The sequence below is a fragment of the Drosophila santomea genome, chromosome 3L (genome assembly GCF_016746245.2).
Source record: "Drosophila santomea strain STO CAGO 1482 chromosome 3L, Prin_Dsan_1.1, whole genome shotgun sequence".
NCBI classification, from domain to species: domain Eukaryota; kingdom Metazoa; phylum Arthropoda; class Insecta; order Diptera; family Drosophilidae; genus Drosophila; species Drosophila santomea.
In genome coordinates this window covers 19,475,563-19,502,040 of record NC_053018.2, presented here as the reverse complement: position 1 = coordinate 19,502,040, position 26,478 = coordinate 19,475,563, and the positions used below count along the sequence as shown (strand labels likewise).

General features: G+C 42.2%; 6 protein-coding genes across 8 annotated transcripts in view; 3 read left to right on the top strand and 3 right to left on the bottom strand.

The window, feature by feature from the left end:
• LOC120448359 overlaps window positions 1-11,318 on the bottom strand; it is a 56,195-nt gene extending 44,877 nt beyond the window's left edge. The window contains exon 1 of the mRNA XM_039630327.2: window positions 10,987-11,318. The gene's annotated coding sequence lies outside the window, so the exon portion shown is untranslated. The remainder of the gene's footprint in view (window positions 1-10,986) is intronic.
• LOC120448363 lies at window positions 2,575-2,827 on the top strand. The gene is given in 2 exon segments (XM_039630330.1): window positions 2,575-2,682; window positions 2,684-2,827. Coding segments are annotated over 2 exon segments (252 nt in total).
• LOC120448362 lies at window positions 3,938-5,188 on the top strand. Its single transcript, XM_039630329.2, is given in 3 exon segments — window positions 3,938-4,039; window positions 4,109-4,793; window positions 4,796-5,188. Coding segments are annotated over 2 exon segments (375 nt in total). The 5' UTR covers window positions 3,938-4,039; window positions 4,109-4,516; the 3' UTR covers window positions 4,894-5,188.
• A 515-nt stretch (window positions 11,319-11,833) lies between the features above and the next one.
• On the top strand, window positions 11,834-13,399 carry LOC120448696 (islet cell autoantigen 1). Its single transcript, XM_039630850.2, has 3 exons — window positions 11,834-12,602; window positions 12,685-12,924; window positions 12,986-13,399. Exons 1-3 carry the CDS (start codon window positions 12,021-12,023, stop codon window positions 13,397-13,399), a joined length of 1,236 nt encoding a protein of 411 aa, XP_039486784.1. The 5' UTR covers window positions 11,834-12,020.
• Window positions 13,400-13,487: 88 nt separating this feature from the next.
• On the bottom strand, window positions 13,488-16,247 carry LOC120448695 (dnaJ homolog subfamily C member 2). Its single transcript, XM_039630849.2, has 3 exons — window positions 15,812-16,247; window positions 15,555-15,700; window positions 13,488-15,157 (listed from the first exon to the last, which is right to left on the bottom strand). The coding sequence occupies exons 1-3, from the start codon at window positions 16,069-16,071 to the stop codon at window positions 13,617-13,619; spliced, it is 1,947 nt and encodes a 648-aa protein (XP_039486783.1). The 5' UTR covers window positions 16,072-16,247; the 3' UTR covers window positions 13,488-13,616.
• A 422-nt stretch (window positions 16,248-16,669) lies between these two features.
• LOC120448724 (adenylyl cyclase 78C) overlaps window positions 16,670-26,478 on the bottom strand; it is a 30,543-nt gene continuing 20,734 nt past the window's right edge. For 2 of the 3 annotated variants that reach the window (XM_039630896.2, XM_039630895.2), the window contains exons 7-24: window positions 26,181-26,362; window positions 25,905-26,106; window positions 25,062-25,195; window positions 24,902-24,991; window positions 24,330-24,491; window positions 22,598-22,734; window positions 21,291-21,431; window positions 20,382-20,952; window positions 20,215-20,310; window positions 20,014-20,153; window positions 19,736-19,890; window positions 18,955-19,625; window positions 18,804-18,899; window positions 18,461-18,641; window positions 17,984-18,387; window positions 17,696-17,924; window positions 17,490-17,635; window positions 16,670-17,360 (exon numbers count right to left, since the gene is read on the bottom strand). In XM_039630896.2, coding sequence (XP_039486830.1) covers window positions 17,247-17,360; window positions 17,490-17,635; window positions 17,696-17,924; window positions 17,984-18,387; window positions 18,461-18,641; window positions 18,804-18,899; window positions 18,955-19,625; window positions 19,736-19,890; window positions 20,014-20,153; window positions 20,215-20,310; window positions 20,382-20,952; window positions 21,291-21,431; window positions 22,598-22,734; window positions 24,330-24,491; window positions 24,902-24,991; window positions 25,062-25,195; window positions 25,905-26,106; window positions 26,181-26,362 — 3,851 coding nt within the window. In that variant the 3' untranslated portion in view covers window positions 16,670-17,246. Of the gene's footprint in view, window positions 17,361-17,489; window positions 17,636-17,695; window positions 17,925-17,983; window positions 18,388-18,460; window positions 18,642-18,803; window positions 18,900-18,954; window positions 19,626-19,735; window positions 19,891-20,013; window positions 20,154-20,214; window positions 20,311-20,381; window positions 20,953-21,290; window positions 21,432-22,597; window positions 22,735-24,329; window positions 24,492-24,901; window positions 24,992-25,061; window positions 25,196-25,904; window positions 26,110-26,180; window positions 26,363-26,478 lie in introns of all 3 variants that reach the window. The other variant, XM_039630894.1, reaches the window with a different exon arrangement.

The following is a 26,478-nucleotide window of genomic DNA, read 5'->3' as shown; positions in this document are numbered from 1 at the left end:
TGTGGAAGTTGCAAAATCGAGAATCATTTGCTGGCGCTTCAAAACGTAATCTTGCAGCATCGTCATCATCTCGCTGGTTAATTACGTGGCTCGATTGCTCGAAATTAATCTGTTTCCGCTGAGGTAATTATTATGTGTCACTATAAGCAGATCAAACTTGACCTTACTTGCAATTAGTGCTTAATTTTTAAATTATATAATTTAATGTTCTTCTTTAGCCTTCAATCAATGGTGAGTATATTTTAAAAAATATTTCATAAATAGACACAGATTGTTAGAGAAAAATGGTTTGAGGGAAACCTGTACCCGATGTATCGCTCATTGTATTGTACAAGCAGTGAAGGGTAACATTCCACACATTTATCTTTCTAAGGTAATATGCAAATTGTATTTTCTACTATTTAAAAATACTGGCGAATCATTGCAGAAAAGTACCCCACAATTTGGCCAACATTTCGCTGGCGGCCTCACCCTGAATTTGGCCAAAAGACAAAGGCGGCAATTGTCTCCGTTCGCTGGTAGATAACAATTGTTTGGTAGATTTTTAGCCTGGGCCAGCAGTTTCTTGTCAATTCATTGGCTTTAATTGCTGTGTTTGCCGGTTTGCCGTTTGCAGTTTGGAGTTTGAAGTTGCATGTTGTTAAGCCAGGCAGACACTGTGAATGATATATGGCCTGCGGCAGAGCATAGCCTATCCTCCTTGCTTTTGGCCTGGTCAAAAGATTGATGGTGTTATGCAATGCGAAACCCTTTTTATTTTACTCACTTTGAATAGAGGGAGAGCAACCTTATCGGCAATGCGCATCGTTGTGTGCAGCATTAAAAACTTTTTGCGGCCAGGCACGCAAATATCAAAAACTGAACTCCATTGAACCCCTCCAACTGCCATTTTCCATAAGCTTAACCAAAACAAAGAGAGACCCCGCCAAGGTAATGCCGAAATCCGCTTTGAATTAAAAGTGAAATAAAAGCGAAGGAAAAATTTTATCATTTGGCTAATTTTTTTTTTTTTCTGATTTTTCCTGTTGCAAAGACGTAGAGTCACGCAAACGTGAAGCCATAGCAAAGTGCAAAATGTCGCGGTATTATAAATTGGGGGAATTGGGGGAAGGTCCTTAAGCTTCTGGTCTAAACCAAAGCGAAACCACCTGCTAAAAACTCACTTTTCGCCAAAAAATAGTGAAATAAATGGGAAATATAGTAATTAGAATAGAGAATGGAGAATAGTGAAAAAACGAAATAAAGTTTGTTTGCCGCAGTCTAGACAACAACTGCACTAGCTTTGCGGGGTGAGATATTTGGGGTGTGGCTGCCAAAAAGGACATTAAGTCATTCAGCCACGTTTGCAGGGCCAAAAATTTTAGAGCCAAGGCGAAAAGCCAGACAGACAAGGCTGTTTATATGTATATCTATATTTTTTGCATGTGTGCCTCTGCTTTGTACGAGTATGTATCTATGTGTGTTTGTTAGTTTATGTTGCGGCAAATAATAGTAATTTGGCTAACACAAAAATTGCTGGCTTTGGGCGTCGTTTGTATTTCGTTATTCGACGCTTCTAGCCATGAACTTGAAAAGGTTTTCCGATTCTCTTGGCCAGCTATTTTTGCCACTCCTTTAAAGAGAAAATTAACAAGCCATGAAAAGGGAACGCTAGACAGAAATAAACTCATGGTGCATTATTCGAAATTGCATTTGAATATTGAATTTGCATCTTTCTTTGTAAACAAGTTAAAGCAAAGGACGAACATTAAATGAAGTATAAGTAACAGTAAACTTGTCAGGAAGTTTTCAAGGCACTTTATAGAATTCTGAATTACATATTAAAAAAATTTAGAACTATAACTATATTCTGTTCTTATTATACCTAAGACTTAATTTATAAAAGAATAAAATACGATGAACAAATTGTTATTTGCAATTGTAATACAGCAACTGATTTTCAGATTAATCGGGGCCTTGGTTGCTTTAAATTACGTTTTCCCCGCCCAATCGACTGTTTAATTAAGCACAACTTCACACAGAACACAGTTAACAACAGAATCGAATGGCAGAAATCAATGCTGGGCCATAAATATCTCTGCACTTGAGTTGCCTCCTTGCGCGTTTTTCCGACTCATGTGAGCCATGACGCAGGGAAAAGCCCACGAAAGTCGGTGGGCGTTGCCATTGATTCGCGCATAGGGGCGTGTCTTGGTGTGGACGATGGGGCGTATGAGTAATCCACGGCGCTCATAATACGAACGCCTCCTTTGGCACTCGTAAAAGTGTTTGTGATGAGTTTAATTAAAGACCTGCGAGGGATTTGCATTCCGCCCAGCAGATGGCACAATGCGGAAGCCCAAAGAAGTAGACTTATTATGCAATTAGCATCAATTGAAACCAAGTCCGATTCCAAGTACAGGATAGAATGCATTTGCTGGCCCAAAACCACTCGACTGGGTCAACCGCTCATCAGGAAAACGGCGGGGCATCCAAGGTAACATCGTCTCCTATATTTTCCATTTCTATATACAGCCTCCAAAGCTCCATCTCATCATCTCCATCGGCATATCTGGCCTTTGTTTACCCACTTTGATGCAACGTTTGTGTTGCTGTCAAACAAATAACGAAACGATTTGCTTATTTGTTGATATTTGCATTTCGCAACGGTCTTCGGGGCAGAAGAAGAAGTCAATGGATGCCCTCTCCTCCCCACAAGAATGCAGATCTCAAGTGTGCTAAAGATTTCGCAATGGACTCTGCGATTTCTACGACCTCTCGGGGCTTGAACTCCACACGAGGAAATCACATATGTAAGCATATTCCCTGCTGGATGGCTGTGATGTAAATCGTAGCACAAGTCACAGCACATAAATAAACGTATTGCCTCTTTTTAGGAGGAAATACCCAAATATTTAACATGTTTTACTTCACATTTATGCATTATATTGAATAATTGGTAATTATAGCAAACTAACTAAATTTGGATTATGGTAAAATTAAAATAAAAGTTTTGTACTTTCAAAATCTATGAATTCCGGCTTAAGCATAATAATTTTTAAATGTTCTATCAAGAGAACGATTTTTTTAGCTCGGAAATTATAAAACTGCTTTTAACATTATTTTTGGTTTATACAAGCTTAATCTTTACAATTGATAATAATATTATTATCTGTTTTTTCCCCTGTAAGACGAAAGACGCTGCGTCATCGGATCGAAGATCTGTTCAAAGTCCAAAGCGCCTAGCTATAAATAGGCAAACAACTGCAGACTGCAGAAACTGGCCGACTCTTGCAGATTTGTAGACTTTCAGAGAAGACTCCGATCCGGCTGCCAGCTGAAAGCAATCTGGCTTAATCATATGAGAAGCGACCAGGCCAACGAGCAGGGAATGTGGCACTGAAAACAAACGAAAACGAAGAAAATCGCAGAGAAGAAGAAGGTGACTAGAAAAAAAACAAAAACCAACTGAAATCGAGTTTGGCTCTACTTAGTGGCCGCGTAACTCAACTTGACTCTCTTGGCCAAATCTAAAACCCAACTCCACTTCTGCGGATCGGGTTCTCCGGCCCGTTCTTGTGTTTCTCTGGCGGATCACATGACTCAACTGGAGATCGTTGGAAACTGAAAGATGCAGCCATGTGGAGAGAAAAACGCATTCAAACAGAAGATGCTTCACAGGGAATTCGATTTACAGCCCAGGGATTTTGTATTATTTAATACAGTTTAATATTCTAATATGAATGGGAAATTTGATCTAATGATTTTGTATATTGAGCTAATAAATTACAGCAGTAAACGGAAATGTGTTTTTTTTTTGTCTTAAATGTCTTCTTTTTATGTCTTAAATAAAGACATATTATAAAATGATCAAAGAAATCCTTATTGTTCGATTGCAGTAAACTGAACTTTATTTTGAAGCAATTTTTGTTATAGATTTTTTAATAGATTTGGACTGCAATGCATTCAACAGTTCCATTTTCATTTACTGTCATTTTATTGTGAAAATATCATTTGGACTAACAAAATTATAGTACAAAAACCGACCTCCTAAAAATGTGTAAGCCAGTTTTTATTAAAATTGTAAACAAAGAAAAGATGTTTAATATATATTATATGTAATTAAAAGACAAGAACGCGTCATGTCAATCTAAACACGACACGACGAAAACAAAGAATCACTGAGCTTCTATCCCAAATCATAGTCATCGAAACCCAAAACAAGTTAAGAGCCGCCAAAGTGCGGAAAAGTGTGGAAAACTGAACTGGCTTTTCTGCTGGCTGCGGTAGAGGAAACGTTATTTCCAGGAAATGCACTTAGCTCTTTCACTGCGTCTCGTTTGTTTTTTTCGTTACCTCTCGTGCTGAGTGAAAATTTGAGGACCCAATAGCTAGGAACTTTCTTTTGATCAAGTGAGAAATTGGTGTGCGAAAAACTACAGTAAGAAAAGCTCACTCACTCGGAAAAATAGCATTTGCGAGGCGGGATGTGAGAACGAAAGCGAAACAATTCCGATCCGAAGATGCCAAAGCACAGATGCCAGAGAGGCCAGAAAAGCCCATGGAGCTAATTAAGCCGCCTCGCATGAGTGCTGTGTGGTTTTCCACGGGGCCAGAGGTTGGGGGTGGCTCTGCATCAAGGGAAAGCACTAACTGCAACATCAACATCAACAGCAACAGCAACAGCGACATTAGCAACCAGAGCAACAAAGATGAGAAATCGCTGGCTTCCTGGCTTCATGAAGAAATAAGTCTAGAGTGCCAGTTGGGGAAAAACTTGTTCATCTTTGGCTCTAACGAGCTAACGGAGCGACAAGCGGACCAACCGAACTGATGGACAGACTGGCGGACGGACACTGCGTTGGACGGACGGGCAACTGTGAGCGATTCCACACAAATCAAGACGATAGGTAAACAAGCAAGCAGCAACAACAAGAGCAGCGGTACAAGTAGCAAATGGCAAGTGCAAGTGTAACAGCAACGGACTCTTGTACTTTCCTGAGGATGGCCGCGTGATCACGTGATCTCAGCCAGGGCTGAGCTGCAAGTGATTAAAACAATGTGGCATAAAAGGGTATTGAAGAATCGAATATAACGTGTACTTATATTATAGACAAAAATGTATAAGACTTCAGAAAATGGGAAATATAATTTTGTAAGCGCATATAAAATTGTGTTTACTAAAACGAATAAAGGTTAAGATACAACATTCATGATTAGAACTTCTCTCCAAGGAACAACACATCCAATAAGTTGGTATATAAAACTTCTGTTTGGAAAACCATACCTAATTCAGATGTCTTTATCTTTTGTGATTTTCAAAGTTAACAGACATTTTAAACCACACGACTAAAATCTATAAGTAATTCCACTCACGAATCACGCAGGCCGCCCATTCAACGAAGATGGTTTATGTTGGTTGCCTCCTGGAGTGGGTGTATAGTATACAGTTGATAAAGTATAGTAAGATGTGCAGTGTGTGTGCCATGCCCCAGTGTGTGTGTTTCTGGCATGGCCCTGGCCAAAACAATAAACAAATAAATTACATGAAAGCGGCTGCCACAGTTTGAATCTCCTCAACAAGATAATCACAATGAAGCGGCACGAAATGTGCAGCAATGTGGCATCCTCATTAACCCTCCGATTCCCCTAACCCCAACGCTGCCGCACCACGCCGGGCGAGAAAGTGAAAGTCACTGCGAATCCTCGCAACAAACTGAAAAAAGCAGAAGCAGGCAGAAAGTAATTGGCCAGGTCGCCTCGTAGGTTAATTAAAACGCACTTTGTGGCCAAGAGGAGAGAAAAAGAGCGCTCTTTTAAGCCCACTCATCATCGGATATCTATCCAGGCAAATCGATATGGTACTGGTATTCGTACTCGTACGAAATGTAAATATCCCAGTGACCACAAAAACCGCAAGATACGCATCCGCGAGATGCCTTTGAAATGTCTAAGACAAATTAATTTGCACGAGCCTTAAGACCGCGCACTTTTCACTTCTTCCGCAATAAACAAATCGCTGGCGATTTTTCCCCTGCCAACGCGAGCGGGAAAGTATAGAAAGCTGCTCAATGAGAATCAATAAATTTGCTCAGGCGGCGGCAGTGGCTGCCTCTTAAAGCCTGATAACTATATTTAAGTCAATTTTCCCCCTCTTTGCACCGCCCAAAGGCTTTTTGTGGGTCAGTCGATCAGGCGCAACTCGAGTTGGAAACTTCCATGTAGGAGGCTTCTAAAAGCGCATCTGAATTCGAGGCTGGTATTTTTTTAAGTGGTATTGGTGCACTGACCAATTGGGTCATCAGCCCATGGGTTGTTGCCCCCATCTGCTCCGACCAACCCCACACACACTTCCCACTTCCCACCCAGAACTCGAATTCAAATCTACACTTTATCAAGAAATCGCTTGCAAAACGTCGGCGTAAGTTGCTCGACCATGGAATTACTCATAAGAACAAGCAGGAGAGATTTAAAATGTCAAACAAAGTGCTTAAAAATATATATAATTTTTTAAAACATAAAGAACATAATATGAACACAAGTTTTAGAAGATTAAACAACTTAATTAATTATTATTTTTGAACAATTCTATTCTCAATAACCAATAACAAACGAAAGGCCCCAACTTTTGAAAAATAAATGGTTTTTTTTGTTAGTTTTGTATTGGTCCGGGCCACGCCCACTCTAAAGCCTACAAACCGCTTAAAACTACCGCGCCGAAAGTTTTGAAAAAGTGGTGACATTTTATAAATTATATTATTTGTCATTCCAATTTCTATGAATATGGTATTATTATTATATTATTAAATAGATCAAAATAGAATAAATAAATAAATTATATCATTATTATTTGTTTGCCAATTTCTATTGATATGCCAAAAATAATGTAGAACTTTCTCGTTCGCACTCCCACTAGCTGAGGAACGGGTATCTGGTAGTCGGGAAGCTCACGACTTAAGTAGATGCAAAGAGTTTACTTGATGGGTGTATAAAAAAAGAACCTTGCTGCAGTCATTCAATTCACCAAGGCAAAAGATAATTAGCCACAAAAAAAAAGTTCCCATTTACAGTTAAATTAACAGCACTCTTTATCGAACCTACGAAATGATTAAGGTTTTAAATATTTCCAGTTGTACAGTCAAATTTACGGACTTGAAGAACTTTCAGAACAATTGGCGTGACCTAAAGTAGTTAGCTGATACCTTTTTCGTATCCTACACCTTGGCGAACACTTTCCCTTCGAGTGCCCACATGCACAACATTAAATAGGCATGGGTATAGTATGACAAAACGAATGAGTGGCCACTCGGATGCATTTTGGGTTCGGGCCACTTGGCCTCGACGCGTGGGCATGACAGGTTGGGCTAACTGAGTGCAGAGCCAAGAACCGGCGTCAACTCGGACGACTCAATAAACTAGCTTTTTGTTGGCTTATTGACAGCGGGACGGCAGGACAGCCGCACATTCTGCGATTGTGCAATGGGTGGCACATGTGGCACATTCCGATACCCCATACCCGCACTCCGATTCGGATTCGTGGCAAGTGGCAAGAATCTGGGAGATCGAGACCAACTGGCAGCTGGCCGGCAGACCTTGCCGAAACGGTAAATGTCGTACACAGAAATAAATATTTCATTTGTATATTTTCTAAAGATGCGATTTTAAAAGAATCTCATAATTGTTGCACAAAATGTAGCGTTCTAGTTTATGATCAAAATAGAATTTATATTTCATTATAATATTTATAATTATTTATATTTATAATTTCTGAATTTTTTTGATAAAAATTCCAAAACCGTATAGTTAATTTTTCCAAGTGTTAAAAAAATGTGTAGGTTTTTTAAGAGGGCAACCGTGGCGGAAACAGGGGGAGTTGGGCTAACATTACCGGAGGCCCACATTGACATGCTCTGAATACTGGGATCCAGCTCATTGTTGTTGTTTTTAATGCCGCATGTGGCACTTGCAGCAGCCACCACAGTCTTGAGAATGGCATTTTGATTTATTGGCTAGTTCCACAGCTTCGGTTGCATAATCGCCGCCAAAAAACATTTGCGACTATAAAACTATATAAAACTGCACATGGCTGGAGTGGAAGTGGCGGGGAATCCGTTCATTTTCCCACAATTTGCAAACAATAATGAAACCCCAGCTCAGCGGCTGCTGCCCGACTACCTGGCTAATTAAATCAAATAAGCCAAGCAAGCGTATTAAAATGCAAGCAGCTAAAAAACTGAAAAACGCGAGCAAAACAAATAAAATTGGGAAATAACACATAAGCCATATAACACGTCGAACGGTTAATGCTCTCGCTATGGGAAGCATAAAGCTATTACGAATTCGAATTACAAAATTGTAAAAGACATTAGTTGAGATAAAAGTTCAGAAATAACCCTCCCACTGTCAAGTTCATAGAATCATTTTCTTGTAGCGTTTGGAAAAAGTCATTGAAATTAGTTTTCAAAGGATGGTAATATCTCAGAAAATATGGCTAATATATTTCTATTGTTACATTTAATGCTCGATTTAAAATACAGTATAAGTATAAGAAATACTTAACTAAAATACTTCAACTGAGCAAGTTAATGTGTTAAATTAAGGTATTTATGTAATGTTTTTTATTGATTTATAACCAATACTCTTAAACCTAATCTTTAAGATACATTTTCCCATCGCCCCTGATATTGTTATGGGGATTTCCAGAGGTTTCCTCTTTTCCCAAATGAAGCCGATTCCGCAGCAATTAGACCCGGCTAAAAAGGGCAGCGCAACAAGACGGCGACAGCGGCAAATAAAAAATTAAACTCGGCTGCATGCCACAAGTGGCCAAAAGTGCTTCCAGCCGGCCGGCAACGACCGATAAGAGAGCAACAACTGTGCAACAGGCCAACAAGACAACAGAAATATGGTCACAGCGGCTGCAACAGCAAACTGCAACCGTAGTGAAGCGGGGTAACAACAAAATTGGCAACAAAAAGGCAACCAATTAAGGCCAATTTAGTTGCAGCAACGCCAAGCGGCAGCGACACAAGAAATAATCAGTGAGAAAATAGCAACCAGAGCAGCAACAACAATATCGCAGCATGCAAATGAGAGCAGCGACCAAAGTAACTCGATACAAATTTTGCAAAAAGGCAACAGCAACGGGTAAAAAATTATGTATGTGCAGGTATTTGCAAGAAATTTGCACATTTTTTTTCTGCACCGCGGGAACTGTGAGAAAATATGCAAGGGAAACTGAAACGGAAAACTTTGATACAGTAAAACCTTCCTAAAAAGAACAATTCAAAATAAATAACTATATTATTTTTGTAGGCATTAGATTATATATTTTGAAAAATAACCAAATAAGTAACTAGTTTGAAAGTTGTATTACAATATATTTATGGATTTTTTATGGAAACTTTATAAAGCATATCAGCATCTCAAAAATATTTTTGTTTACTGATCACTTATGGAATATTTACTACATTCCAAACTAGTTTAAATTGTATCGTAAAAATCGAATCAAGTTTGGTTTGACTTATTTGTATCAACGGCCACGTCTTTTCTGGCTTTGTTTTAAAAAACTAAATTAATTAAAGTTCGTAAATATATGACTTTTCTCTTCGACATACTACATTTAACATTTCAATATTTTTTTGGGTCTAATTTTTATGTCGTGTAAATAGCAATGTTGTTGAATATGTGTTATATGTATTTCCTTGAAAATTAGTAGCACCTCAGCATAGTTCTTTTTAAAAAAGTTAACCCGTAGTTTCATGTTCTTGTTGCGGGCTCTTTCCAATGAGTGACAAGGAGGGCTATATTAGTGTGGGAGCAGGAGATGCTTGAAGAGTAAGACAGACAGCTTGGAGCTGTTCTGATTTTAGACATTAATGATTAATGCCGCCCGATGACACTAACCACTACAATAACACCATTTGTGTCAGGTTGCAGATGCAGTGACATCTTTTAACAGCCGAGAAGTGGAAGCGAGGTAGAAGATGTGAGAGCGAAATGGCTATAGAGGGCTAACAAGGTGCTCGCTTGCATTAAACAATTGTTGGTTTTTGTTGCTGTTTGTTCAGCCCAAGGCGGCCCATTAAAAAGCTTAGCAAGCAGCAAGTGCCGTGACCTTTTTCCCCCAACTTCCAGTTCTTTTGGCTGCCTTTGTTTTTTTTTGTATTTCGATGATTTCATTGTAGCCGCTGACTTTTTTGTTTGCCTTTTTTGTTGTGCTCGGTGGCCGCAACCGAACCTAATTGCACCATCGGCCTAAGATGTTCAGTGCACAAGAAACAAAATAGGGATCGCCTAAAGTTTATATTTGCCAAACTGGTTTTAAATTAACTAAATCCTTATTTAATTCTCTTCCGCCTGTTTTAAGTAACGATGCACTTGATATTCTCAACGCAAGTAAGCTTTTGACCATACACATAATAGAACATGTATTTTTGAAAGGATTTTCTGGACTAGGAGCTAAGACTTTTTTGAAATTTTGTATAAACAAACATTTGTCTGTCTGTCATTTAAATACCATTAATAGTTTATTTGTGTATATATAAACAAATAAAAAAGAGAAAACTTCTTCTTATCGAAACATCTGTTATAAATCCTTCCTAAGATACTATACATATGTTGTGATGACACTTCTTTTGAGAAATGAATGATTTTTGGAAGTGTATTCTTTGGGATCCCAAATAATAGAAGCCCTCATGTCTGGGCCGCTTGTGTTGTTGTTTAAGTGTGTCTTAAAGTGCACTATCTTTATTTTCGCCTTAATCAATTTAGGCAGATCACACACACACATACACTTTTAGGCTGGAAACATGCTCACACCCACATGCAGGTGGCAAAAACTCCACCTCACAACCCGTTTTTTCTCATTGCCAAGAAAACTACTGAGCTTTGCACACACCTCTTCACTTTCTTCTTGTGCGTGCGAGTGTGTGTGTCTCTGTGTGTGCAGCATCAGAAAGTAACTGTATCTCATAAATACACATTTAAAACTTGTAACATACATACCTGTCCAGCGAATTAGCAATGTCGCGTACAAAAGAATATGTGTTGCTTTCAATTTTGCAATTGCAGTTTCGCAGTCTCTTAAATGGTAAACTGAAAACTAGAAGCTAAGCCACCGGCTAACACACACATATGCATATACATAGGATCCAAACAAACACACACCGCGATAATCAGAGGTAAACAAACGAGGAAAACTCGCGACGCGAACGAAAAGCACTTGCGTAAATATAAATATTGGATGGTTCGATTGGGGAAAAGCGAGGGCCAAACACCAAATACGCGACTCGTAGTCTGGCACGGAATGAGAAACTATAGGGTCTCGTCTCGTCCGCTGCGAAGTCCAAAGACGATCTGAATCGCGAACGAGATACTATATCTGAACTTCACTTTTCCCACACAGCATTTCCTCTGCCAGCTTTGTTTGACGCCGACGGTTCGCTTCGAACTTGTTGTGCCCGCATTATTTTAGATTGCAGCGTTGCATCAGAACTATGTTATGTTAGTTAACAGAGTGTGAATGTATTTTGTAGCGTGCACTTTTATATACCGAAAATATACTGAAATTAGCGGCTCAGCGCCAAACTAACATTGTACCGTTATTACTAAACGTAGCTGAATTCGAAAAGAACAAAAGCCATACATTTCATGCAAACAGAGATTAAATGGTTGACAGTTTTGGAGCTTACGAAAAATATTTTATATCATAAAAGCACATGTATGTGCCTTGGGGATTTTATAAATTATGAAACATATTTGCCTCAAATGTTGTATGGGAATTTTGGAATATGGGAATGTATAACTAATATTTATAATTAATAAACTAAAAAATAGTACCTGAATGAAGGACTTTAGTGTGACCCTAAAAAACTGCGCAGTTGACAGTGCTGCGAAGCTCCAATTGAAATCGAATGGCGATAGACAGTGGAAAATAACGAGACAGCGCCACCCCACCGCCACCAACCGCCCCCCTAAACAACCACCCAGTGACGAAAAATCATCCGTAGCTAAAAACTGGAACGGAAAACGGCGAAAATATGCTCAAGTCGGAGGTTCAGCACCAGTTCTGGATCACCAAGAAGGTGGTGCAGCGCAAGCTCGGAACGAAGGAGGACAAGCACGTAATATCCTCGGACGCGGAGCTGGATTCTAAGATCGAGGTGTTCAAATCGATATCGGACACCAGCTTGAACCTGTGCAAAATCATTGACCAATACCAGGAGCGCCTCTGCATCCTGTCGCAGGAGGAGTGCGTGTTCGGCAGGTTCCTCAAGGAGGCGGGAAAGCGGAGCAGAACCACAGGCGGAAGTATCGCCCACACGGCCAAGGCCGTATCTTTCGCTGGACAGCAGAGGATGTGCGTGCGGGTACCGCTCCTGCGGCTCCAGCACGAAGTCGATGTGTTTCGCTGCCGGGCGGTAAAGGACACGGAGCAGACCCTCCAGTCGATGGAGAAGGAGCGCACGGAATATCGCGCCGCTCTCTCGTGGATGAAGTCCGCAAGCCAGGAACTGGATCCCGATACGGGAAAGGGTCTGGACAAGTTTCGCACGGCACAGGCCCACGTGCGGGTAGCCAAGCATAATTTCGATGGCTACTCAATGGATTCCATTCAGAAGGTGAGGGTGGTTTTTAAGGACTTATATTTGTATCAATGTATATCCAGTATCATACAATGTAACTACCATTAATCCTTTCCAGATTGATTTACTAGCAGCTGCCCGCTGCAACATGTATTCCCATGCTCTGGTGGCCTACGTAACGGAGTTAAAAAACTTTGCACAAAAGGCCGCCTCCACATTCCAGACCATATCCAAAGCCTTGATTATAAAGCCCAAGTACGACTTCTGCGTGCTAAAGGAACTGTCTCAAAATGAAGGCTCCACTGAGGAAGTTCCGCCAATCGAAGCTGTGGATAAGGACCAGTCATTATTCTTTGCCGTAACTTCATATTCATGAACCCTCATTCAAGAATTCCTACTAAAAATGCATTTCCTTGCAGAACGAGTACCAGGATAAGCTGGAAACCCAGCCGGAAACGAAGGAGTCTGAAGAGGAAAAACCAAGTGCACCTGCCACTGCCTGCGGCGACAATGAATCCTTGCTAATTGAGCTCTCCAAGCAGCTGGAGGACAGTCCGCTTATCGATGCGCCGCTGGATGAAGAAATACCTGCCCAAAATAGCAGCAACAAGCTATGGTCGCGCTTGTTTAGCCAGCAGAATCAACAACCCATACCGAGCCAAGTAGCCAGGGATTCCAAGGCAAGTGCAGGTGGCGCCACCCCGGTTCCCAGCAAATCGCAGTCTACTAACAATCCCTGGCTGGATCTTTTCGCCGACTTGGATCCCTTGGCCAATCCGCAAGCCTTCGATTTGAAATTAAGCGGCGGGCGCAGTGTGGCCGAGCAGACCTGAGCAGATGACCCTCCCGTACAGATGATATATTTATTGATCTGCGTATACCTGTGGAAACTAGCTAGTCAAAATGGAGAAACTTTGGATGTAACTTTTCGCTAAACGTTCAAAAACTTTTTATGTTTTATTTAAATAAAATGTATATGGGACACAGCAGCTAGAAGTGGATGAGGCGGACGAGTGGCAGGGGAAGTGGGAAGTGGCGTAGGAGTCCCACTCATTTGACCGCCGCCTGAGCTTCCTTCTTGGAGTTAACCAGCTCGACCAGCTCCTTGACGCGACGCAAGCAATCCTTTTTACTGCGATTCGGTATGCAGGCGGCGATGCAATCCCATCGATCGGGCGTCGTCGTTGGATAGGTTTTGATGGCCTGTTCGAGTAGGGCTTGCTCCTCCTTGGTCCAGGTTTTGGAGGCAGCTCCACCGCCCGAAGACCCATTTGTGGCCGGAGCTGGGGCTGCTGCTGCGGGGGCTGCTGGAGCAGGAGCTGGTGCCGTACCATTTTGCTTGGCCGACTGATTGTTCAACTTATGATCTACTCCGTTCTGTTTCACGTTCTCCTTGCTCGCCTGTGCAGTCGTCTCCTCGCCTAGGGTGATATCTTTACACGTCTGAACATCTTTCTTGGACTTCTCAAAACTGGCAAACGCCGCATCGTTGGCTTGGGTCTTCAGGGAGCTCTTCGAATGATCTGTGTTCTGCAGCGCCTTGGCTTTGTTAAGCACATCCCTGGCATTGACCAGAACAGTGTTACCCGGACTATGCTGGTTGATGAACGTGGCTATGACATCCCAACGCTGTGCAGTACCAGCGGGAAACAGATTAACCGCCTTGATGAGCAACTGCACGTTTTCATTGCTCCAAAGCTCATTCTTCTTGACCTCCTTAACGCCTTTTGGCGTGACCGCAGAGCTGGTGATCTTCTTGGCTTGTGTTTGGTTAATCTCCTCCAACTCGGCAGCTATTTTCTGCTCGGCCGTTTGAAGGGCAGCAACAAACGACTCACGGCCCTTGGTTTCCATTGCCTTATTTAGAGCTTGCAGTTCTGCTAGATTAAAGGTTTCGCAAATCTTTTCGGTACCCTCCATGTGCTTCAGTTGATCCTTGTCGTTCTTGGCATAATACTTGCAGTCCTTGACCTTGTCGCGCAATGTCTTGCGCTCCTTCTTAAGCAGCTTTTTTTGCTGCTCGCGTTCGATGCGGATCTGCTCGATTCGTTTCTGCTCGGCCTTTTCAGCCTTCTCTTTGGCCAAAGCCGCTTCACGGATGGCACGATCAGCTTCTGCCTTCTGGGCCTGGGCGGCGTCCATCTTGGCTCGCTTGGCCGCAGCCTTGCGATCCTTCTCCTCCTGCTTGAATCGCTGAATACGCTTGTCATTGTTGTAGGCCAGATCGACGAGCGCCCTGATGCGAGACATTTCCTCCTTCTTGCGCTTGATCCGAGCCGCCCTGTTCTCCTTTTCGATCCAGCGACGTTCATCACGGTCCTGGCCCTTCTCCTTGTCCTCTTCGTCCAGGTAGCTGAACTCTCGCCATGACTTAAAATCGTACCAGAAGTTGTAGAACCGTTCCACCTCCTCGCGTTTGGCGTCCACCTGCCCGAAGGCGGGAACATGCGGCTTTTCGCTCCAGCGCCCGTTAAGTGTGAAGTATTTGTTCAAGACCCCAAAGTAGTCGTTATCAATGTCGTTTTGAGAGGGCAGAGAGTCATCAAACTCGGGATCCACTGAGTCAAAGCTGCGTCGCGGCTTGGATGTGCCTGAAATACAAGATTAAGTATTTTATGGTTAATGGTTATGGAAGTTTGAAATACCTATTTACATTGTAAATGTAATTATTGCAATACCAATTCGGTTAAAAAAAAAACTACAGATTTTTAGATTTTTTAGATATACAAAAATAAAGCTTCAAGTTTCGCGCCTTAAGACAATGCAACATCAAACGAATGAATTAAACGGGACAAGGAATATTAACTAGTTAGAAACCGAAATCTAAATAGATTATAAATATCAACAGGATTTCAGGAAATGATTTTATATAACTGAAGTAAATGCTCTTAAACCTAATATCAAAGTTGCTTAGCAGTCGATTGTGTAAATCCCGTGTAGGGCAATGCCCAGCCCGAAGGACTTCCAAAAAGGACATTTTCCACCCACCTAGTATCTCGTAGGCTTTAGTTATGCATGTGAAGTAGTCGTCGTCCTGGATGACTTCCTCGCCCTTGGCTTTCCGCTTATCGGGATGATGCAGCAGGACCATGCGTCTATAAGCCCGCCGAATGTCATCCTCGCTGGCCTCGTATCTAAAGGGAATGATCCGACAACACAATATTAGTTGGGGAGCGCAATAAATTATTGATAGAAACTGAGCCGAGCACATGGAAATGACCACCACGTGCTGCCGCCGCACTTACCGGAGCTTGCCCAGACCAAGAATGGCGTAGTGATCCTGGTCCTTCCATTCCTTGGGATCCAGCGATTTTAGGTAGCTGATGTCAACCTCCTCGCCGACGCCCTCCAACTTCTCATCGCTTTCGCTGCGCTCCACGCCGCCGGGAGCTAGAAATTGGCGCCGTTGCGCAAAGTAAGCCAAGCCAACGCGCTCGATTTTGCGGCGAACGACCTTGAGCGGCAGCTGCACCTCCACCGCCGTCGCTACCGTACCGCTCGTCATCTCTGGTCAGGTCAGCTGCTTAATGTGCATTCACCGCCACTCCTGTGGGTTCACGTTTACTCTAAATTTGGCGATCCGCTGCCTTCAAATCGTCGAAATCAAGTTAATATAATCACACTTTTCCGCAGCACCGCATGTGTTTCGACTAGAGGTGGTGAAACATCGATGCCATCATCGATTGAAGCATTGCTAACATCGATTTGTTTCCAACTCTATATTCGACCACTGTTATCGATTACAGCCGATTACAGCTATTGCTAAGTGGTAGGGTTGCCCACTCCCATCAATGAAAACTAATGGCAAGTATTATTTGGCGCCAAAGTGTGACCGTGCCACAACGATCGGTTCATTTTGAAATATTAATTCAACAATTAACTGCTTGCCAAGTTAAGATTTAAAATTCTGTATAATGAAATACACTCCGCAATCAAAATGTTGTTGAATTGGGTCATTGAAAAAAGTATGTGTGATACAATAATTAAGTAAACTCCTGTTTATTGTATTGTTATTTTAAATGATAACTTGCTGTAAATTCCAAACACAATGCATTTCTACCATTTGTTTGTTTCGATTTATCACATTTAATTTTAACGAATTGTGTTAATATAGTAATACATCTTTTATTTGCCGTAATTAATTTCACATACCAGTAACACTTGTCCGCCTCTTTACATTTAGATGGTCGTAAAATATTTTACAGATAAGTATTCTTACTCTATTAACATTTCAGCTCTTCTATCAAAAGAAACGGTTTGTACAATGAATATTTGATTTACTATTGATAAAATTGACTACTAGTACTAGAAAAATAGTTGCTTCCTATTTTGGTTGAATTGAACAAAGCTAGTAGGTTTATTGGCATTTCGTACGGTTGGCATTTGTGGGAAGATCCAAATTACTTACTCTAAGCAGATTTCAAACGCACACATACAAACAACAATTCTTAAGTTAAACGACTAGATTTGTGCTGAGATAATGCAAGAATTACAATTATTTGATCTACAAGTTCAGGGATTGTGATTTAAAAATTCTACTAAGTAGCTTCACTGTCGTTCTCCACCATGTGATTTTAGTGTTAGGCTAACTCCATTTGTATAAAATCGTTCCAAAAATAAATTCATCAGACACTTTATCGGCTTGAGATCGACTTAGACCCAGTGAGTGCGCGTACTCGGCTATAACGCATCGTTGTGGCTTTTCGATATCGTCGTCTCGATCTGATCGATCCGGCGGAACGAGGGCATATAGCTGGAGCTGGCTTGTGTGACGATCGAATTGTTGGAGGAACTCTAAAATATTGAATGGGAGTAATAATTTATGATCATAATCTTAATGTCAAGAATTTTCTGATTCTATTAAATCATAAAAACCGCTTAAAATCGAAAGTCCAATGATTTTTGATACACTAACAAACTCACCTTTTTTTGTCGATATGAACGTCCCCGTACACGGGTTGTATTCCGGCGCACTGGATTGACCGTGGTGGACTTTTGGGACAACCGGACCGAGCTGAAAGTGCTTCCCCGATGTCCTCGACGGATTTGCGGAGAAGGAGTGCCCGTGGCTGGAATATTTTAATTAAATTATTCTTCTAAACATCTCAGTTAACCCGATTGGAGCTCACGTGTTCCGGCGATGGCTGTGCTGCGTTTGCTTGCCTGAAGCATTCCAAAAACCACGGCACTGAAGGATCCATGATGGGAGGTCTGCCGCTGGAGATTCGGGGTTTGGGCCAGGGGAATCCCGGCTGGCATGCGAACCGGTGAGATCAGCTGGCTCTCCGATATTCCCTTGGGATGCACATAAAAGGTGGTCATCATGCCTTTGCCCTTCACAGCGATTTCACCACGTTTCTGTGGGATTAGAAAAAAAATGTTGAATGATTTCGGATAGGTAAGAGAAGCCCACTTACCACACACGTGTAGCCTCTTGAGCACAGCAATTCCGCCGTGTTCTCCGGAACCTGAACTCGCCAGTTCTCGCCCGTGGAGTCCATTCGTGAAGCCACATTGACCGTATTGCCCCATATATCGTAGACCGGTTTCCTGGCTCCAATCACTCCACTTACCAAAGGACCACTGCAGATGCCCACACGCAGCTGGAAGTTATTGAAGGCATCCCCATTGATCTCCTCCAGCTTTTGCTTCATGGCAAAGGCGAACTCCACCAGGTCACAGACACTATCCTCGGAGGTCTCGCCGCGAAGTCTGAGATGCTCATGATTTAATCCCGCAGCCGCCATATACGTGGCACCCACTGTTTTTATTTTCTCCACCGAGGCGAATCTTGGCTCCTCCAGCAATTCATCAAAGTCACCTGGTTTGATTTGTGCCGTGCGGCATCATTAGACATTGGGAATCGGGAAACAAAGCTTAATCAATCAACTCACAGATAATCTCGTTCAGGATGCGAATGCAGGCCTTGCCATTGTCGATGTCCTCGGAGTAAAAGTCCTGGAAATTCGGAATCGAGGCGAACATCACGCCGCAGAGATTGTGCATCTTGGAGTAGAGCTCGTCCGTGTGCTCGTCGGATAGGTAATAGGTGGCCACATGGTCCGGCAGGATGTTCTGCAATAAAATAGACATAGGTTTTTAAATAGACATGACAAATGGAGGGGAAATAGCAAGTGGACTAAAATAAAATATGGTTTCATAATCCACTTCTTGTTTAATGGTTCCATATGGTTGTGATCCCACTTTTGGCCCCGTGTATCTGACCAAATCTCTTACCTTAATTAATGTGTCATTAAGCGCGCGGTTGGATTTCATGTTGGTCAGTTCACGCTCGGCTTGTTCCTTCCATATGAAGTCCAGGCGCGAGGTTACCTGTGCAAATCGGGATGAGAAATGAGCCGGAAGCGTTGGTCGCACAACCTCTTACCTCCACCAATCTAGCATGGTAGCAGACCATCACCAGGAACGATATTAGAAGTATTAGCATCTGGACTCCCAGGGGCATGCGCAGTCTGGAGAGCTCTACCAAACTAAATTCCTCGGTGGAGCTGAACTTCATCATGATCAGAGCGGTGTAGAATGCCACCATGCCCAAGGCCATCAGAGCCTTGACCAGGTAGTACAGCTTTAAGGCGGTGGCCAATGACACCAGGCAGAGCACCCAGGTGAACACCAAGTACTCCCGATGGGCGCACACCCCCTCACCATCCGCGGAACTTAGCATCACCGAAGGATCTGAATAGCTGAGGTTACTGAGGGAAACACTGTTCCCATTTGTGGTCACTGTAATATCCATCAAGGAAGTGGGTCCTCCACTGGCCGGCGTGCTAATTGTGATATTGTGATGGATGGTGGCCGACAGATAGACATTCAGCTTGAACTCCTTCTCCGGCATGGAGCTGTTGCTGTATGGCGAAATCATGCGCGGGAATTGGGAGTGCTCGTCGCCGGTGTACACATAGCTGGTCGAGGGACACAGGACCAGTCCAATGGCACTCAGCATGCACATGGACACAATGACGCCGCAAATGAACAGAGTGCGACGCTGCCGTTGGTGCACCAATTTCGCAGAGTTTGTCTTCAGGCAGCGGGGCAAACCTAAATAATAATAATGGTAGAGGGATTAGGAATGAGATATTGTGGACTGAACTTGGGCAGTTTATATGTTTTTGCATAATGCTCTGATTAAAAACTCAATGGAAACGCACCTGGAAACTCCTCGGCCATGACCAGGACACAGCAAAAAGTGAGAATTACGGTGCCCGCCGAGAGACAAATAATGAGACGCGTGCACCGTGGAATGATGATGACCTGGCACAGCACCATAAATATCCAGATGACAAACACACACAGCATATTGGATCTGAATGGAGTAGTTGGGGTCGCGGTACCAAATGGTAGGGGGAGAAAATCAATTAGCAACAGTTCATTAATTAAGAAAGTCCTGGCCTTTGTTTGCTTTCCATTAGCAGGCCTGCACACGCACCGGAACATATCCTCTCGCAGCTGGCAGAACTTCTGCTCCTGGCTCTTGTCCTTGAACTTGAGGGTCCAGGGATTTAGGTACTCGCGTCGGATTTCCTTATTCGAATTGATTTGAATGTTCTGCTCGATGAACTCGTCGATCTGTATTTCAGGGAATCAGGTTGTACAACAAGGTGACTGACTGCAAGTTGACCCCGCTTACCTCCTCATCGAGAACGGCCACCGAGACTCTATGATCCTCCTTGGTATCGACCAGTATGGAGTCGGCTCGATTGAGTCCTTCCTCGGGACTGTTAAGCTTTTTTCGCAAAAATAAGTATAATCCGTGTTGTGAAATTATTGCTGTAGCATTCAAATAAGTGATCTTACATTCTTGAACGGAATCTCGGGTATCCAGTCGGTGGTGGACTCATCCTCAATGATCAGACCCTTGCCCTCGATGGCCTCCGCCAGGTTTTGAATGCTGGTGGCTCCGGTCCTTGGTCGCAGCTGCACTTCCAAAGGGGCCGACATCATAGCCGTGGGCGAGGACACGGTGGACATGCCGCATGGGCCCGTTCCACCGCCTCCGTTGCCAGCTGCACCACCCATTACGCCACAGCCGTTCCTAATCCTGCGACTGTCCATGGCCACGCCCTCGACCACATTGGGCAGGGAGTTGAGGGATATGTTCTTCTTCTGCTGCTGCTGAAGAAGTTGCGTGGGCTGCTGGGCGGGCACAGCAATGGTGGCCACGTAATCCAGACTCCGCCCGTCGATGCTGGCGCCATCGTTGCCCGTCGCAGTGACCCCCCCGATGCTTCCGCTTCCGCTGGCCGAGATTGATTTGGGTAGGGCGGTGGGCGTGGCGGAGGGGGCAGCGGCAGCGGGAGCGGCAGTGGCAGTGGCCACACTTCCCGCCAAATGGGCGCTGCTGCGCGTGCCAAAGCGCCGTTTGGGTCTGTTAAAGCAAGCGATGGGTTAGCAATTGTCGGTTTTATATGGAAATGCACTCGCAGAAAAAATTGTAAAACACAAAATAAATATGTATGTAAAAATATTTATCTTCATAATTAATAGACTTAATAATCGCGGAAAACTATACTTATAAATGGAAATCAGTTCAATAAAAGAATAAATATCTGTAAATCAGAGCGATTTAGGGGTTTCTTCACTATTATTATAGATGTATTAATAAAAAGGTATTGTAAAAAAGTGAGTAAATATCATCTACTGACTAAAATTGATAATTATTTATTTATTATCCCAACATTTTCGCTTTGTGCGCTCTTCACTTACCTCAATGGCTCAGTGCGCTTGATGAGGAAAGTCTTAACGTTCAGCATTTTTAGGTGATTGTCCCGACTGCCTCCGTTTCCTGGCTCCACCTCGTAGGCATCGTTTAGGCACTTGAGCGTCGCCTCCGAAATGTGGACTCTTCTGCAGGAGGAGGAAAAGAAGGAGGCGTAACCAAAGCAGAGAGTATTAGCAGTTGGCCAGACTTCAGTTGAAAGTTCGGAAATGTAGTTGGCGAAAATTAAATTCAAATATTTGCATACGTCTTCTACGAATGTGCGTGGTGATTTGCCCAGAACCACCGACCATTTCCCAATTTCCACTTTTACCGCCCAGCTCTTTGTGTTTTCTTGTGGGCGGTAGGCCTTCATAATTGGGTCTCCGCTGGGTTCCTTGGAGCCTCTCTATATTATGGCTGGTTTCTGGTTGCCGCCCTGGCCACCATCACATCAAAGCATTTTGCATTAAATTGAGCTTTTCATTTCTGGGTCTTTTCATTTCGTTTCGGGTTCTGTGGTCGCTCTGATTTCCCCCATTTACCTTCATCTGCTGTTCGAGCTGTTTCTTTCTATTATTTGGTTTCTTGTGTCTAAACACGCAGAGCTTGCAAATTCCCGAACAATTGTTGTGCGCTACACAGGAGCAAAGGAGCTAAAGAAAGAGCTTGGACTAAGCCACAGAACCCGCAAATTGGCCAATTAAAACTGTGGCCAGGCTGAGACTACAGCCAAAGTCAAAGTTATTTGAATTACGAATAGTTTTACAAATTAATTTAAGACCGAGATGGTGTGGTTAACCTAGAACGTAAATTGTCAAGATGTCCAAGTTACACAGCTTAATGCTTTACAACATAAATAATATATATTAGGAACCTATTTACATTAAAAAACTTTGTTTACTACAAGGTCACTTTTTTTTACTAACTAAACATCACTATTACAAAACAGTACTTTAAAATATATGTCAGGTGTTTTTACGCAAATATTATTTTTTCATGAAGTGGTACTTTATGGTTTTAAGTGTAAACAACAAACCATTATGCCCGACTTATAGATAGAACGTGTGCTGCTGACTATGCAGTTGAACTTAGATCCTTTGACTTTTAAATCACTTGCCTGGTTAACAGCAGAATCATTTATGCGTTAACTTTGTTCCTCATGTGTAATTAGCCGGCCTTTTACCTAAATTAACATGCCAACATTTCAGGATATTCCCCTACGTAGAAACTGGATATCTGGTTTTGTCAACTCATTAGGAACGTACTCACATGCAGCCGTGTATTCGGATTTCTACGTGACTGGCTTACTTACCCGGGAATACCGCCGGATTCCATGTGATTCGCAATGATAACATCATTAGACCAGACGTCAAAATGCCATTTCTTGTTGCCCAGAACGCCGCACATCACCGAACCGCTGTGTATGCCGATTCGCATGTTGAGGTCCACCTGCAATTTGCGAAACGCACTCCTTAAAATATGCACAGCAGGGATATTTCATCCACGAAAATACACAGTACACTTAAAATGTGAATCAGAAAATGTTTAAAAATAAGCCCTGAACAGGAAATATCATTAAAGGTTCATATTTAAGTTTATTTTAGTTTCTTAGATGACAGAAGTTCGTTTAAGAATTGAAATATGAACGATTGGAAAAGGATCTGAATAGTAAATACATGGATTGTTTATATTATTATACATTATATCACTTTAATTCCTGGTATTTTACTTAAACTTTAAAAACAAAAGTATAAAATACTTAATAAACCTAAAGCTTGTACAAACGTTATTTCTGGAACTCACGTGGGTTAACTATAGTTTAATTTTCATTTCTCTGCCAGGTCTCATACCACTTCCTCAAAATTTCTCATGCACTGTCATCAGTTCAGGTTAGTTCAGTTCAGTTTGGTTCACAGACTGAGTTGCCCAGTCAATCGTCAGACTGCCGCAGCAATTAAGTCGCCGTTCCAATTATGCAACTGCAGGCGGCATAAATCCCCGTAAACGAATACGGGATTCCCCCGTTTTTCTGCGGCATGCCTCAGGCTACAGGCGCGCCGAAAAAATCAATTAAATTCCAGTGGCAAATTCGCCGTATAAAAATTTAACTCTCGCTGCTGCTTTTCGGCCGACGGTTGTCCGTTGCCTTTTGCTCTGTTGAGATTTGCATACAAATGAATTGTCAACACGTCCAATGTCCCTGCTCAACAGCTCCTGCTCCTACATATATACTGTATACCATACTATATACGTGCTTTATAGCCGCTGCCCGGGTCCAAACAAATAGGGGAATGCCAAGCGGTTGAAACTGAACAAAAGAACTAAAGCACTATAGTTGATTTCCTCGACTATCAGCTACCCGTTACAGAATCCAGATTCTCATATCATAGAAATTGGCAAAACAAATAATAAAACATAAACAATCTAATATTATTTCGGGACAGTTTGGGACGGACATGGATGATATGGATGATGGTATATCTAACTGTTGCGCACTTTTCAACGAATATCGTATACCCCTTTACTTTGGGAGAAACACATTTAAAATGGATCTTAAATATTTCAATGGTGCCGCCGACCAATCGGACCTCAACAGATGTCAGTCGGTTTGCGTTTAATGCAGCTCGTGGGGAACTAGTATTTGTTCGTTGTCGATTTCGAGAAGAATTTATATAAAAATGTGAAAGGACCCAAAAAAAGATTAAAATGAAATTGTGCAAATATTGATACATATGTTGTCTGCGTGCTAATTTCACAAAAATGTAGATCTTTAATTCTAGTTTCAATTTGCAACACATGTTTGTTAGCACACATGTCCTAGTTGAGAAAAGTTTTATTTAAGGGATACAAGTGATTTTATTTCCAACCCAGCCCTCTAGTGTGCTACACCTTAAATGCCTTCACCTCTTTTCATTGCACCATTTTGCTTTTTAAATTATTTAAATAACTTTGTGAGGGCCACACTTTATCGCGTCCGCACCGCACCGCATCGGTTCGATTTGATTCGATTCCGATTCGCATCGATTCGATTCGATTCCACTTACGTGCGTATGCAGGCGCACATCCTTAATGGCCTTTATCATGTGGAGGCCAGTTTCCACGCTGCACACCGCGTGATCCGGCCGCGTCTTCCAGTTGTCGCTCTCGAACTGCGACACACAATAGTAGCAATCGCCCAGCAGCTTCACACGCAGACAGTGGTTGTCCTTAAAGGAAAAAGGGCGGAAAAGCATTCACCGAATGCCAGACACCAAAGAAAATGTTTGAATATCATTTTAAAGCTAAATGTTTATAATCGCTGCTTACGTTTAGTGAATTTGTACCAAGAAATTTGTTTAAATGTGTTTAATTTCTTTAATTATCAATCAAAACTAATTTCTTTCCTATTTTGACTTTGGAATAGGTAGAACTTTTCGTGAACCACGAAGACAATTTGTGCATAAAAAAATATTTTAGTTGAAAAAGAATGTGTATTAAATACTTCTTAAGTGCCTTCTTTTTGATTATATAAATATATTTACTTTAGCCATTACTATATAATATTATTATAAACTGTTTATTTTTCTTAACTGCATCTTGCATCTTAGGTTGAAATATATTTTTTCATACAACTCACCTCCGCAATGCGATCGAAGCGGGCGAACAGGTCGTTTAAGATTTTCACCAGCTGCTGGGCCGATGTTTTGCTGGCCAACTCGGTGAATCCCTGGGGGGAAGGACAAGTAAAGGCGTCCAAATTCACACTGTAAACCTCTCAGGGTATTTTATGCACCTACCTTAATGTCGGCGAACAAAATGCTCACATTGTCCATGGGATAAACGTACAATTTGTTGAACTGCGTCTCCACCGTGGGGTCTGTGCCCTTGTACATTTCGCTGCGAATTTGATTGTTCACAATGTTGGGCAGAACTGCGAAAAAGGGAGTGGAATGTTACGGAGGGGGCTAGCACCAACTTGAACACGAGCCAAACGCAATATATATTCGCTCAAGGACCCGCACACTGGAGGCAAAAAGCATCACCAACTGCCTGCAGTTGTCAGGCAACAAGAAATTACCGAGAAAGGCTGAGGTTTCTCCTACCTGCTCTCTTTATACAAAACTGTACTTGGGAGTCCTTCGAAATAGCGCTTTCCACTTGTTAAGAAGGACATTCGCGCATTTGAAGTTTCAGTTTGAGTAAACAGCAATAAAATCTCAAAAGGAATGCAGCTAATATCAATCAGACATTTAAGACGAATAATTTATAGTGCGCAGCAGGGCATATCATTAGAGGAAAAATTCCTTGCATAAGACTTTATTAAATTTTTACTAATTAATTGGTATTTGTGCGTGTCTTTTGATCAGAAAATCACTCGTTGAGATCGATTTTCATTTCTTTGTGTATCTATGTATTAGTTAGTAGTCGCCTTTTAGTAAAAATTAAAAAGTGTAAATTAAAATGTAATAATAAATACATATACAGCTGTGTTCATAAAAATAGCAGTGCTCATGAGCTGCAACTTTAAACTTAATTTTATATATCAAAAAGTAAGTGAATGTTGACAAATTGAATTTTGTTTTAACTTTGTGATTATATTTATAATTAAAACATAATTTTTGTTTTAATCATTTACTCACTTGAATCCAACAGTTTTTGAGTGCGCTGGAGCTCCTTCTCCGATTCTTTTTTGTGCTCCATCGCCTTGTGGGTTTCTATGAATGCCAGTCGTTGTCCGCGATCCGTGAGATACTTTGTGTACATACCAGCCACGTTGATGGCCGTATAGAGAATGAAGTTGGCAAAGATCTGGAAAAGGACGCACTGGGCATTTATGGTGGCCTGCTGGAAAAAAATGGCAGAGACTTTAGGCTAAAGTAGCAAAACAATTTCAATTCCGTTGGAAGGCCAATTACATTGCCGTGCTGCAGTTTGATGATGGTAATTACGGCCAGGTGACAGCTGGCCGTGATGGTTCCGCCCACAACACACCACTTTAGAGGAAGTGGCAGCATCGCATACGGCACGAAGATGACGAACAGGATGTACCAAACCAGGTACTCGCGATCCGCAAATCCCACGCCTTGGCCAACGAATCCTGCAAATCGCGAGAGTTGGAAAATCACTTCTACGCTGTACAGCATTTACGACTCATCCCGCAGGGGTCGCCCAAAAAGGATTAGTCCTTTTGACGGTCCCTGCAGGTGACGCATG